This window comes from Drosophila novamexicana, unplaced genomic scaffold, assembly GCF_003285875.2.
Source record: "Drosophila novamexicana strain 15010-1031.04,08,12 unplaced genomic scaffold, DnovRS2.1 tig00000008-arrow-pilon, whole genome shotgun sequence".
Lineage (NCBI taxonomy): Eukaryota > Metazoa > Arthropoda > Insecta > Diptera > Drosophilidae > Drosophila > Drosophila novamexicana.
Genome location: NW_020824765.1, coordinates 2896899 through 2910674, shown reverse-complemented (window position 1 = coordinate 2910674; position 13776 = coordinate 2896899). Strand labels below are relative to the sequence as shown.

General features: G+C 36.5%; 3 protein-coding genes across 6 annotated transcripts; all 3 read left to right on the top strand.

The window, feature by feature from the left end:
• Positions 1-622: 622 nt before the first annotated feature.
• Positions 623-1888, top strand: LOC115771824. The gene has a single exon (XM_030717706.1). The coding sequence runs from the start codon at positions 743-745 to the stop codon at positions 1817-1819; it is 1077 nt and encodes a 358-aa protein (XP_030573566.1). The 5' UTR covers positions 623-742; the 3' UTR covers positions 1820-1888.
• A 2360-nt stretch (positions 1889-4248) lies between these two features.
• On the top strand, positions 4249-6367 carry LOC115771537 (LIM domain-binding protein 2). Of its 3 annotated transcripts, XM_030717294.1 has the most exons (3): positions 4338-4445; positions 4507-4765; positions 4838-6367. In XM_030717294.1, exons 2-3 carry the CDS (start codon positions 4543-4545, stop codon positions 6280-6282), a joined length of 1668 nt encoding a protein of 555 aa, XP_030573154.1. In that variant the 5' UTR covers positions 4338-4445; positions 4507-4542; the 3' UTR covers positions 6283-6367. The 3 variants fall into 3 exon arrangements, with proteins under 3 accessions (XP_030573144.1, XP_030573154.1, XP_030573138.1); XM_030717284.1 differs by lacking the exon at positions 4338-4445 and adding an exon at positions 4249-4265 and having other exon boundaries at positions 4507-6367; XM_030717278.1 differs by having other exon boundaries at positions 4507-6367.
• A 1351-nt stretch (positions 6368-7718) lies between these two features.
• On the top strand, positions 7719-11839 carry LOC115771556 (transcriptional coactivator yorkie). 2 transcript variants are annotated; one of them, XM_030717305.1, is made up of 5 exons: positions 7729-8649; positions 9775-9863; positions 10771-10926; positions 11525-11577; positions 11700-11839. In XM_030717305.1, the coding sequence occupies exons 1-5, from the start codon at positions 7958-7960 to the stop codon at positions 11802-11804; spliced, it is 1095 nt and encodes a 364-aa protein (XP_030573165.1). In that variant the 5' UTR covers positions 7729-7957; the 3' UTR covers positions 11805-11839. The 2 variants fall into 2 exon arrangements, 1 of the variants encoding a protein (XP_030573165.1); XR_004018963.1 differs by lacking the exons at positions 11525-11577; positions 11700-11839 and adding an exon at positions 9987-10058 and having other exon boundaries at positions 7719-8649; positions 10771-10850.
• The last annotated feature ends 1937 nt before the right edge of the window (positions 11840-13776 follow it).

Here is a 13776-nt window from a genome sequence, read left to right as displayed (position 1 = left end):
CAATGCTGACCAGCTCGGCTTCGTGATCAACTCCATAGTGCTGTCGTTTCTGACAGAAAATTCAGGGTCGAAACCAATCATGTCATTTTCGATGGCTCTTAAACGAGCCCAATTATAGGCCTTTGGTGTCGCAGAAATTAATTGTGTTATTTTTCTGACCGGGTGGATTACCCCGAATTATTAATTATATATTTCCTAATTGATTAAACGATTAAATTACAATAAGCAATTAAATTAATTTATTATAACATACAAATTAATTTGTAATCAAATATGGATTTTGGGGCTTGGCCGCTGACAGATAAAAAAAATGATTGAATTTAAGAAAATTATATTGGCATCGGCTTAAAGTACATTGATTTTCTACCGAACTAAGCCCAGTACACAGCAAATATATGCGAATACATAGATAAATATATCATGTAAATATATCATGTAAACTGACAAAATTAGTTTTATCGGCAAAAAATTAGCCCTCATTCCATATTTTTAGAGTTTTCGCCATTATTTTCGTTCTCAACTTTGAAAAATTTCTGTTTCCAGTGTACCACTATTGACGCTAATCTGCATTGTATATGTTAAAGTTAACTACACTTTTTGGTCATTTACAACACAGTTATTGTCAAATTATAATAACACTTCAATATTTCGTCGCTTGCATTTTGTAAAATTCAGTTCTTAATTTATGTGATCCGTGATGTTGTTTGTCAATTATTGATCATTGTCCGATTTACAAACAAACATGGATTTTATTGACGATTTCATAGAAGAGTACAAGAATAATCCGTGCTTGTGGAAAGCCGATTCAACAGACTTTAGAAATCGAACAAAACGACAAGAAGCGTATATCAAATTAATTGCTGTGGCGACTAAACATGGAGAGCTATATAATGTTGAAAGGACTAAACAAAAAATTAACAATCTTCGGTGTGCATTTCGTCACCAGCTTCGAAAGTATAACGAAGTTAAAAAAAAGGGGGAAAAATATGAACCGTATTGTCCAAAGCGAAGATATTTTGAGTCACTTATGTTTCTAAAAGATGAGGAAATCCCAGAAAAGAAGTTAAAACGGGATGAATCCCATGCCCTACCCTTAAAACATAATATAGATACTACAGTTGTGCAGCCTGAAGCGTGCGATGAGTATTCTGATGCTGAGAGCTTGTCCAAACAATCTAAGAACGAAAACAAATTGTCGCCCAGCAACAGCAACAGCGCAAATGATTTCTGTGCCAATATATTTGATGAAGCAGAAGTTGATCCAATTGTCAGTATCCAAAACGTCAATTCCAACAACCAGGCATCAATTAAGGAAGTTGAGGTAATACTGCCACCCGAAAACCATAATATGTCGGAAAGAAGGAAATCGTTTAATACTTCCATAACCAACACTTCAAACGACAAAATAAACTCAACCGTACACGCAGCAGAGTCAAATCGCGATAAACGCGTGATCACGCGCCATAAATACATCAAAAACAGCAGAAAACGATCATCATCCGTGTCATCGCAGGTTTCGTGCGACAATGAGATGCAGTCGGGAAAATGCAGGGCAGACATTTCCAACATAGATCTTGACCGGCTGCTTTCGCTAGCCCTCAAAAATTCAGATAATCAGCTGGATGATCATTTCACAAACTTTGGAAAGATAATTGCTCATAAGTTGCGATCAATGGAAAATGCCCAAGCTATATATGCCGAAAAGATTATTGCCGATGTCCTCTATCAGGGCCAGATGAAACTGTTATCTGCATTAAGTATAACCCAATTCCTTGGTGTAGATAATACAACTGTTTACGTTGAAAGTCCTCCAAAATAATTTTACCCAAAACTAATGTTATAACAATAATACTATGAAATTATATGCTTACATTTCGGCTACCAAAACTGTGATTTTATCTTTGAACTTAATTGCGCCTCTCTAGTCAAAGCGTAAATACTAATTTTACTTTTAGTTGAAACACCAAAACGCCGGGGCGCTGAACATTTTATACATTCCGGTAAATGCGAGCTATGTGAATAGACTGCGCGTGAACAGTTTAGGGCCCATGCTTAATATTAGATAAACCATTTGAAATAGAGTCTTATAACATTTGTCCTTAAAATATAACTTGATATTTTAATAAATTTCTAAGTTAAAGTAAAAATTAAAAAAGTAAAAAATAACCGAGTCATTCTCAGCACCCAAAATATATAGTTAAAATTCATTTATGCGTCAGCAAACAGAACCGCGCCGATAACAGAACCTATTAAAGCCAGAGACCAATGAAATTTAGGCTCTAGAATGGTAATACTAGATCAAGTATCTAATGTATAAGAATGGGTTATTGCAGTAAAATGCGTAGAAAAAGGTGTGCGCGCGAGAGTGCGACTAGAGCACTCTTATTATTTATACACTGCGCTCTTTTTATGTTCAGTAATTTACAGATTTTGCAAAACATTTAATAATGGGACTCCTCCTCCTCCTTTTTTAAGTATTGCCCCATTCGATTGGAAAGCGCCTTGCACAAATTTTTAATATAGCAAGGAAGCAGCCATCCCCAAACTTTTTCTAATATATTTATGTCGGGTGACTAAGGCGGCCACTGCAATAAATTGACATGGAATCCCTAACTTTAGCATCCTGGCAGTATGAATCGGTGCATTGCCATGTTGATGAGTCATATTTGACGTGAACATCTATAATTTGCACACCCCATAATAGGAGATGGCTCTCCCAACCATCACACCTTTCACTTAACTATGGTTGCGTTTGGGGCCGCTGAGCTGATGACGCTGAATAAATGAAAGCCATTTCGGCAAAAAAAATACCTAGATATATATGCCAGTTGCTTCCATCGAGCTTTATGTTGTCAGGATGAACACGTAAGGATTGCAATCACAGAAAAAGGTATAAATATAAGGCTAAATAAAACGAATTTATTAAACGTAAACATTTAAGATTAATAATTAAAACTTTGTTTTTAGAATTAATGCTTTTAGGTAAGCTTACAAAGCCTAGGTAAACTTACATATTTAGTTAGGATTGATTGTCTTTGAACCTTCTTATACTAACACTTGCTTTATTAATATTTATAAAATTAATATTATTGTGCTTTGTGCTGACAAATCGCTTGCCTTAGTTTTGTTTAAAATCTTCTGTGGCTGCTTGGCCAGACAATTGTTCGGTGATCCCTAAATCAAAAAAGATTACACTACTTTAATACTCTGACTGCGCATGATTCCACATCGATAACAAATTAGAACATGTTTAAATTTCACTCAGGCTGAAATGCAATAGCAATATACAGGATTGATAGAAGGTAGAGTCAAATTACAACGCATCATCAGTCTGACCTAACTGCACACGAAATGGCTGGAAATTGGCTCGTAGTTCCATGTGAATCAGTTGGGCAATCACTTAATGGGACCGCTATCAGAAGGCCGAGTGCGAGATCGTGTCTACCCCTTGCAACGAGCTGGACTAGACTTCGCAGAACCAATTTAGATGCATTTAAACATGCTAGAGAAGCTCCCAGATAAGATGTATCTTGCTGTAATTCTCCTAATACTCCTTCTGTAAATTTTCTGAGTAAATGAGTTGAAGCGGAGTGTGTGATTCTTGTATTGGCTGGGTTAAAATAGAATATGGTTATATTTAGTGTTACCAAAGACAATAAAACCTAAGCAGGAGTAACGCCTTACAGCAAAATGCTACTACGCTCCTTAATTTTTGCAAATTGAGAAACTAAATGCAGTGAATAACCAAACATAAACATATTTTGTTGTACTTATGCATGTGTAATTCACGCATACAATCATAGGTGATTGCACGCCATTCGATGATACAAGGATTTCTTCCTAGCATACGACCGCTATTTTCTGAAGATAGTTATTGCACAAGGTGCGCTTTGTAATAAATCTAGTTTACTATTTAAGTTGCCTACAAAATGTATCATTGGTATCGACTAAGTCGAGTCGCTTAAATAGCGAAATAAAAGGGCTACAAAGTTTGCGTTGCATTGAAATGTATTGGCGTTACTTATCTAAGGGTTTATATTGTATATTGATATTAATACTGAATATGTGTACATCCAACTAATGCAATATTCACTCTTTTGTAGAAAAAACGACGATACTGTGACTGAGTACACATTTTATAGGAGCTCATGCACTTAAGTGTTAATATTCGATTGTCTACTCGATAACATGCCTATCTAACCGAACTCTAATTTTGGAAAGTAGATACATAATTGTCAGTTTAATGTATATTTATTTTTATTTAGGTGAGTTACAAGTGTTTAAGGATTCATCTATTAAAGTTATTGGTTTAAAATTTAAAGTCGACCCTAGAGACTGTCGAAACGTAGACAATATTCTTCGTAAAGAAATTAGAAAATATATATAGTTAAATTCGGCTTAGAATTTCAAAATATCATGTTCTTAAACACTAGAAATTGACATGCGTAAGCAAGTCTAGTTATCTTAAATTTTTTATTGGTTTATTCTAATTTAAACTTATTTCAGATCCAAGCGAATGTGTTTTAAGCTACTGAATTAGAAATGAATCGTAGAGGTTTAAATACTGGAAATACGATGACTTCTCAATCAAATATTGACGAAGGAAACTGGAAGAGCGTAACAGAAGGCTCCACTATGTTACCTTCTACGAACTCTTCGTCTCTAAATCCAGACGCCAGCAATCAAAGTGGATTTCCCCAAGGAGGACTACCATACACTGCGAGTGGGAACCCATATCCAAATGCTGGCCAATCTTCCCCTGCCGGTAATCAATCTTTAGTGTTTCAAAATACTAATCAACCCGGATCAAATACTCCCCAATATACTTCATCGCCAGCCCCCTCTGGCTCGTCAACCCCTGGTCCAGTGGGTGTTGCATCCCAAAATATACAGGGAAACTATTCACAATCCTCAACATCAGGCAATTTCAATGGACCAGTTGGGGGGCCATTTGGATCACCGTCTTCCGGTTTGGGTCAATTCAGCCGACCAGCAAGTTCAGGTACTCCATTTAACAGCGGACAAGCGGGTCACTTTTCCTCCCCAACAGTTTTCGGAGTGGGAAGCCAGTTTAATCCGATGCCACCGGCATCACCATTTGGTCATGGCGGAAACCATCCTATGATGGGTGGCCCTCAGCAAATGGATAGAATTGATCAAGGCTTCAGGAGGCATAACTCGTACTTCAGTCATACAGAGCATCGAGTGTTTGAGCTAAACAAGCGCCTTCAGCAACGAAATGAAGATAGCGACAATTGTTGGTGGGATTCGTTTACAACAGAGTTTTTCGAGGACGACGCAAGATTAACAATATTGTTTTGCTTGGAAGACGGACCAAAGCGATATACAATTGGCCGAACACTTGTTCCACGTTTCTTTCGAAGCATTTTTGAAGGAGGTGTCTCTGATTTGTATTTTCAGCTCAAGCATGCTAAGGAATCGTTTCACAATACGTCTATAACATTAGATTGCGATCAGTGCACTATTATAACTCAGCATGGCAAACCATTTTTCACAAAAGTGTGTGCAGATGCAAGACTTATTCTAGAGTTTATGTATGATGACTACATGAGAATCAAATCGTGGCATATGACTATAAAAGGACATAGAGAACTCATCCCGAGGTCTGTAATTGGTACTTCGCTACCTCCTGATCCAATGCTGCTTGATCAAATAACAAAGAATATTACTAGGGCTGGAATAACAAATTCAACCTTAAACTACCTTCGATTATGTGTAATACTTGAGCCAATGCAGGAACTTATGTCACGCCACAAAGCGTACGCACTAAGTCCGCGTGATTGCCTAAAAACAACTCTATTTCAAAAATGGCAGCGTATGGTCGCGCCACCGGGAAAAAAAGACCCGCAAAGACCACCAAACAAGCGACGTAAAAGAAAAGGTTCAAATTCTGGAGGTGCCAACAACGCAAACACCCCGCCTGTGGCAAATCAAAAGAGGTCGCCGTCAGGTCCCAGCTTTTCATTGTCTTCCCAAGATGTGATGGTCGTAGGTGAGCCAACATTAATGGGAGGCGAATTTGGCGAAGAAGATGAAAGGCTTATTACTCGTTTGGAAAATACACAATATGATGGTACCAATGCAGTTGAACACGACAATCATACTGGTTTTGGGCATGCAGATTCACCGATATCAGGCTCAAACCCGTGGAGTATGGAACGGACAGGCAATATTCCAGCTAGTCCTGGTAATGCATCTGGACCGCAAAATAATGCTAATATAGCTGATATAGATAAAAAGAGCCCCATTGTATCGCAATAGAATCAAATGGTATAATCCGAAATTATAATATAATTTTAAGATACATATGTGGTGAAATGTATTTTCATACTTGCATGTAAAAATAATTTTAAATAAAGTTTCTAGCCTTTAAATACGGTTATTTGCGTGTTGAATATTTTACTATTTATGTGTATCCTGTACTAAAAGGCCAAACTTGAACAAAGACCCAAGCCTCATGGAAAGCGGATGAGATTTGACCGAGTTATGGAAGTGGAAAATTTTGACCTATGTCTGTATAGTATTTTTGAAGGTATCATTTTAACATGAATTTTGACCAGGAAAATTGTTGTCAGATTTAAATGCCAAATTGATCTACAGGTCAAACCATGAACAATGGGCAAAGTTTCGTTTAAATCGGATGAGATTTGGCCGAGTTATGGGGGTGGGAAATTTTAACTTGTCTAGAATAGTGGGCATACCGCGGCCTTGCCTGTCGCACGCTTGAAATAATAAAAACAAATATACAGACGTATCTTGCGATTTTTGTACACATGCGAATGGAATTTCGCATCGCATAGGATAACTGCAGTTCAGCTTGCGTTGATCACCAATCAGTCATTCAGTCAGTCAATCAGCCAGGAAAAACGTTTTTATTATTATAATTAGTTAGTATTATTTTTGTTTTAGTTTTTAGTTTCTTTCTGCTATAGTGTTGTATCAGCCCGTTTGCTACAGGTGTTAATTTTATGAGTGTCAGTAATATTTGCGCACTGCGAGTGAAGTGCGGGACTACCCCTAAGAACCAATAAGCCAGCCGGCGCAGCCCAGAGAGAAATAAGCACGCCCTTAACAATCTTTGATCATGCTATGTCACAGCCTAAAAACTGTAAGGGTCTTAACCTCACTAGTGGCTGGACGCTGCAAATTAAATTAATTAATATTTTCTTATATGGGAATTCTTTTAAAAAAGTTTGATGCTCTATCCTTTTTTTAAGGGAAGTCTACAATGTAATCATAATTATTGCACTTGCTAACCGATTTAAATAATCGATAAGTTGAAACAAAACACACATTTATCGGCAAAGTGGCTTTGTTTTTGCTTCTCCTAAATTTTCGACGGCAAAATATCACAAAAATTTGGTTTAAAAAAAAAACAACGTTTTTGTAATAGCACATTAAATAACGCATCAACCATAGTTCTTAAATTGTTAAGTGTATATGACATTTCTGTGTCATAAATTATTTTTGTACTGCGAAATTGATTATTTATTCATTTTTATTCATTATAGCGAATACTTAAGGTTGCAGTCTTCCCACAGAAAAAAGCTAGATATGTTGCAAATGTTAATATCCAATTATGCATATAAAATAGTGTGTCGAATATATCGGTTCGGAAATATCGATATATTTTCTAAGTAAAAAAGTGTTGAATGATACCCTTTATATAATTTGATGTGTTATGTTGGCAGTTCTCTAGCGTATGGTATATGTACGTGAATACATATATGTATATTAACATTGTTTAAGTTTTACGGAAGCACGGAATTTAACAATGCAATAGGAATAAGTTTGCATATAGAACAAGTAAAAAAAATCAAAAACAAAATGGAGTGATTTACGACTTAGTTGTAATAAAAATACGAATGAAATTTATGACGATTTATTGCTTCGGTTTTGTTTGACTGTATTGTGTACATAAACAAATATTTTAACAATGTCTTTAAGCAATAAAAGCAACATAAGCGAAAAAGAAATCGACGATGAGGATATGCTGTCTCCCACTAAATTATCTACTAATCTTGTTGTTCGAGTAAACCAAGACTCCGATGACAACCTGCAAGCACTATTCGATAGTGTACTGAATCCCGGAGATGCAAAACTTCCTTTGCAGCTACCCTTTCGTATGCGCAAACTGCCGAATTCGTTTTTCAATCCTCCAGCTCCCCTACATTCGCGAGCAAACAGTGCCGATTCCACATACGATGGCTCACAAACCAATATCAACAAGACTGCCCAGCCAGAAATACAGCCATCACTCTCACAAAACCAGCCATCACACAGTCGTCTGACAATACATCATTTTCGCGCTCGGAGCAGTCCAGCTTCCCTACAGCAAAACTATAATGTTCGCTCTAGAAATGAATCGGCCGCAAATAGCAACCAGGGGCCTGCGTACCCGGATAATAATGTGGACTTCGCTAGCAGTACGGCAAATAATATTGATTTAGATGTAATAAATACGTGCATGGGACAAGGACCGGAGACTCCATTATCTACTCAGACCATTCATAAAAAGCAAAGATCATATGACGTTGTGAGTCCAATTCAGCTACAAAGTCAATTAGGTGCACTACCGCCTGGCTGGGAGCAAGCTAAAACTAATGATGGGCAGATTTACTATTTAAAGTAAGTAATGTGATCAACTATATATTTTCTAAAGTCAACAATGCATCTTCTTTAGTTTTTGTTTTGACACATGTCCCCAAACTACTGAGTATAAAAAACTTTTACCATTTATCTGTTGGCAAATAAGGCTTGGCCCAATCAGAAGCCTATTGCAACTGCATCTAAAAGATAAAAGCAACTCCGACCACATAAAGTGCATGTAGTCTTCGTCAAGAAGACAAGTTGAGTTTTTCTATTGGAAACTATCAAAGCTAGAGAATTCGGAGTATGTCATACTAGCTTATATCAAAACTAATATTTATTAATACGAAGGCAGTTAGACTTTTACAAAAGATCGTCAATTGCTCAATAATGAAATGTGCTCTCAACATCCGTTTTTATATGCTCGTGTATATCTGCATATGTTTGCTGTTTTGTAATTCATTGCACTAGATATGGCTGGCCTAAATTCCAAAATTTACATTTGTTGCGTAATGAGGTTGGGTTCTCGACAGAAAATCTGTATATTTTAAGCCGATGCTAATATATAAATTAATATTTTGAATAGACAAAAAGTTGATGTAGCCTTTTTTACTTGATTTTGGTTTGGTTTTTGGTTAGAGTCGGCAGCAAAGTCTATCATCATGGAACCGAGAGGTTCTTTAAATAAATAGCTACATAATCTGCTCACTCTTGAAGTTCTCCTGCCCCATAACATATATATATTCTTGATCAGCATCAATAGCCGAGTCGATCTAGCCATGTGCGTTTGTCTGTCCGTCCGTTTAAACGCAAGGATCTCAGAACCTATAAGAGCTAGAGACGTGAAATTTGAACGTATGGAGGTCTTTTGTAAAGGGCACATATATAGGAGTCTGCCGATTCGTACACTTATGTTATTCGCTGCCATAGGAACGACCTTACAAGAATATGTGCATTAGCCACACTCTTTGATTACGTACTTAACTATTCTCTAAACACATCTGTCATACCATATCAATATTATATGAGTGCTCTAGGAACAATCAACCGGAAACAAAGATTTAGTCGTTTTGTTTTTTTGTTTCAAATTGAAAAAATAAACAATTTACCTACTTTTAATCTTAATTTTAATATAACCAAATTAATTCATTTTTCCTATTACAGCCACACCACAAAAACAACACAATGGGAAGATCCAAGAATTCAGTTTCGTCAACAGCAACAACGAGCTATGTCCGATCGGAAACCAGCTGGTACGCTTATTCACGTAATTATATAAATAGAATAACATAAGCTTTTGTCGCTTGAGTAAGGATGAAAGTATGTAACAACCGCGCACACCCCCCTTTTTGGGCGACGCGTTTATCTTTCTTCAGCTTGTCCCCCTGACTGCTAAAATTAATCAGAAAACTAAGAAATCCAACAAAAAAGAAAATTGTAAACGCTGTGTAAGTTCAATACTAATTAAGTTAACAATACATTGTTAATGATCCGGAAAATTTTATAAATTCACGATGCACATAGAGCAACAAAGTCCCTTTAAACTTTTTCATTAAAGTACCTAAATATGATAAATAAATAAAAAAACTAATCAACACAACCGAACGACATAATCGATTGCGCATCATAGTGGAGGCAAAGCTAACAGAACCTCCTTCATAGATTTGGATATTGGAAGCAAGCTGTAGCCCTTTGCGACTAGAGCAGAGACATCTTGTGATTGGTGTAGTTCTTCACCATATAAGATCAGTCCTGAACAAAGGGCATATTTATCTTTTATCTGAATAGAATATACAAATTAAATGCTAAAACCCTAATTAGTATACAAATATTCTTATAGGATCACCGTTACGTTGTACATATTTTATTTGCCCGTCCGGCCAGCTATGCCTCTTTTCACGGTTAATTTTGTCTGTGGCTTTTTTTAGAGCTATAAAGGAAGGTGTAGAATATACAATAAATAGAAATAAAGCAAAAAAAGCTTATTAAAAAAGTAAAGTAATTTATATTAATATTAGCGGGTATAAACAAAGAGACAAACTACGAATGAGATTAGACCGAGTTATGAGGGTAGAAAATTTTGACAAAGGCGGATAGATATAATATTGGTTGCGATGAATAAAAATTTACAAACATATTTTTACATTACCTTTTATGCAGATGTTATTCAAACTTCAAAGCAAACTAGCGCCCCGAGCATATCTACCCATATTGGCCCACTACCCGATGGTTGGGAACAAGCTGTTACTGAGTCTGGAGATATTTATTTTATAAACCATATTGATCGAACGACTTCATGGAATGATCCTAGAATACGTAAGTATTAAAGTGTATTCCTTTTAACAAGCTTTTCACGCATTTTTCTCTTAAATCATTAAAAATGCTAAATGAGGGTATAATAGAAGCATCTCCGACACCATTAAGTACATATATCGATGAGCATCAATAGCAATTCGATCTTGTCATGTCCGTCTGTCTGTCCATGTGCCCGTCCGTTCGTCAGAAACCGTATGAGCTAAAGACTGAAATTTTGAAGAAAGGTCGCCCAAGTGTCGTGCAGTACGAGTTTATTTCCGATACCCGATAGCGTGTCCCGTTAACAAGCAATCGATAAAAATCGTCATCGAAATCCTGCTTTTGGAGTCTTAGGTTTTAAGCGCTAGTCACCAAATTTAACTTGTGGCTTATATAGCTTCCGCAACCCGCGGTTTTAAATGCATAATGTCTGTAATTATATTTAATCCTCGCCGTGCCGAAGATCATCATTCTTTGTTTTCATTTTACTTCATTATATTTAATATAACTACACGTCTACTGCAGTTATACTTGTGGATAAAAGTAAAATAAAATTTACGTACATCCTTCATTTATTTATATAAAATAATTGCTTGTTTATGTATTATTTCTTTTTTAGAATCTGGTCTTAACGTGCTAGACTGTCCTGATAATTTAGTATCGTCTCTTCAGGTAAATATTGCAAATACTTGTTTTAAAATAAGTTAATTTATAAGTTTCACAAAATATTTTTTCTTGTGACTAGCGATAGTTATAGTTAACGCACTACTTATATAACATGTATTTTTTTTCAGATTGGGGATAATATTTGCAGCAATATTTTTAATGATACCCAAACTGTCATTAACACACCGTCTTCCCACAAACCTGATGATTTGGAATGGTATAAAATAAATTAATAAAAGTTTTTGTGCAAATAATTTTATTAGATTTTAATGTTTAAAATTTTGTATTAATATAAAATAAATATTTTTGCATATATTTAATGATATTGTGTTTATTTTAATAATGGTTTATTTTGGATACACTCCAATCCAATAACTTTTTATAAATTTAGAGCAACAAAGGGAAAAATGGCTTGCGCAAAAACGTTTTTGGTGAGGTAAAGGATGAGGGGTTGTAGTAGGCGTCGGAAAAAAATATATCAGTCTTCCGAAAATTGAGCAACAAAGGCTTTTGATTCGTAGACAAGACTTTGTATCGACCCATTACATGACCGATGCGCCGTTTCAGAAAATGGCGAAACGGGATGTAAATCCCGTTGCCGCTGCGTCAATGACTGGCGATTTACTGGTGCACCTAGCCGTGAGTACGCTACCGCCCAAACAACCTAGTCCCGGACCAAATACTGCTTCCGAGGAAGTTGTCCGGGCCACGTTGTTTGTAGAGCTGCCCGCCGGCGTGACCGCCCGGCAATCGTCACTTGTTGATGAAACAGCCATACGTCGCCCATTGGTGTACCTCGCTGGGAACCCGTTGCCGCCCAAGCCAACCTATGCCGGACCCTATGCTCCTTTACCAAAAGTTAAAGCTGTCCTTTCGCCGTAATTTGAAGATCCGCCACCTAGAGTGACTACCCGAACCGCGCAAGCTGAGCTCCCCTGGTCCTGCGATTCCCCGCTGCACCTCGTCGTGTACTTGTCGCTGCCCAAACAATACTCTGCCGGAGCTTAGTCCCCTTCACAAGAAGTTGAAACCACCCTGGCATTGTTGTTTAATGAGTCACCGCCCGGAGAGAGAGCTCAGCAACAGTCTCAGTGGCTGACCACCATGTGAATGGCAGAACTTGCCCACCGAGGTAACACCTCGTCTCCTACCAAAGCTATATATCGACTTGCTACCCTAGGCGTTCAGAGCTTATATTGTCTTGTCTTTTTGCAGAAATAAGGAATAATAAGGAAGGCAACACAGTGGCCTTAAGACTCCCTAAGTAATAATATTAAAAATTAAACATTTCATCTTTTCCGACAATATGGAAAAAATATTCGATCGTGAATCGTTAAGAAAATAAATCTGATGTTGAAAACTACAGAGGTATTTCCAAATTATCCGCTACTCCTAAAGCCTTTGAGGGAATCGTGGCATTTCAACTACAAAATTTGTTTAGTTCTACATTTCATCGTTCCAGCATTTTTATCGTGCTAGCATTTTCATCGATTTGGGCGGGCTCGTGGAGACCACGTTCAAAATTCAGGTAACAGACATACAGACATGATCAAATTGCAAATAAAAGAGCTTGCTTAAATATAAATACTTATTAAATGCAATTCAGTATAGAGAATATTAGGTTCTAATGCGTACATTATTGTATATCCTTTTAGAACTAACCGTATATTCAGTAATAAAAAAAAATTATATATATTTTGAAATGCTAACTGTCAAATTGCTTTGCTTACGAACGGCTAAATTATTTTTCATCTGCGCAGAAACCGCCCAGAGTTCCTAAGAAACTTATATTGGAATGAAAAGCGGATTATTCTCATAGTAACACTCGTTAGCTATAGCTGTTAATAAGCTACGAAATAACGCGTCATGCGTTTATAGGTCTTACTAAATAGAATACACAAGTCATTGCCGGATTTGGCAGTGGAATCGACACTTAGTGTTATCGGTAGCTCAACTATAACTTTGGTAAGCATAAAAATAAAGTTATCGATAACAACAAATGCATTTGCATACGCAGCATATTATTTCGCCAAACAATGGATTTGATAATGTCAAAACTAATTCGCCGATGTTAAAATCACAAAATCTGAAATTTTCGAATGGACTTTATCATTTACTGGTTAATAACATAAAAATTATATACACAGTTGATTTAACACACTTTTAAGAAGTTTGATTTTACAAATAATTTTAATTTTCTTTTAT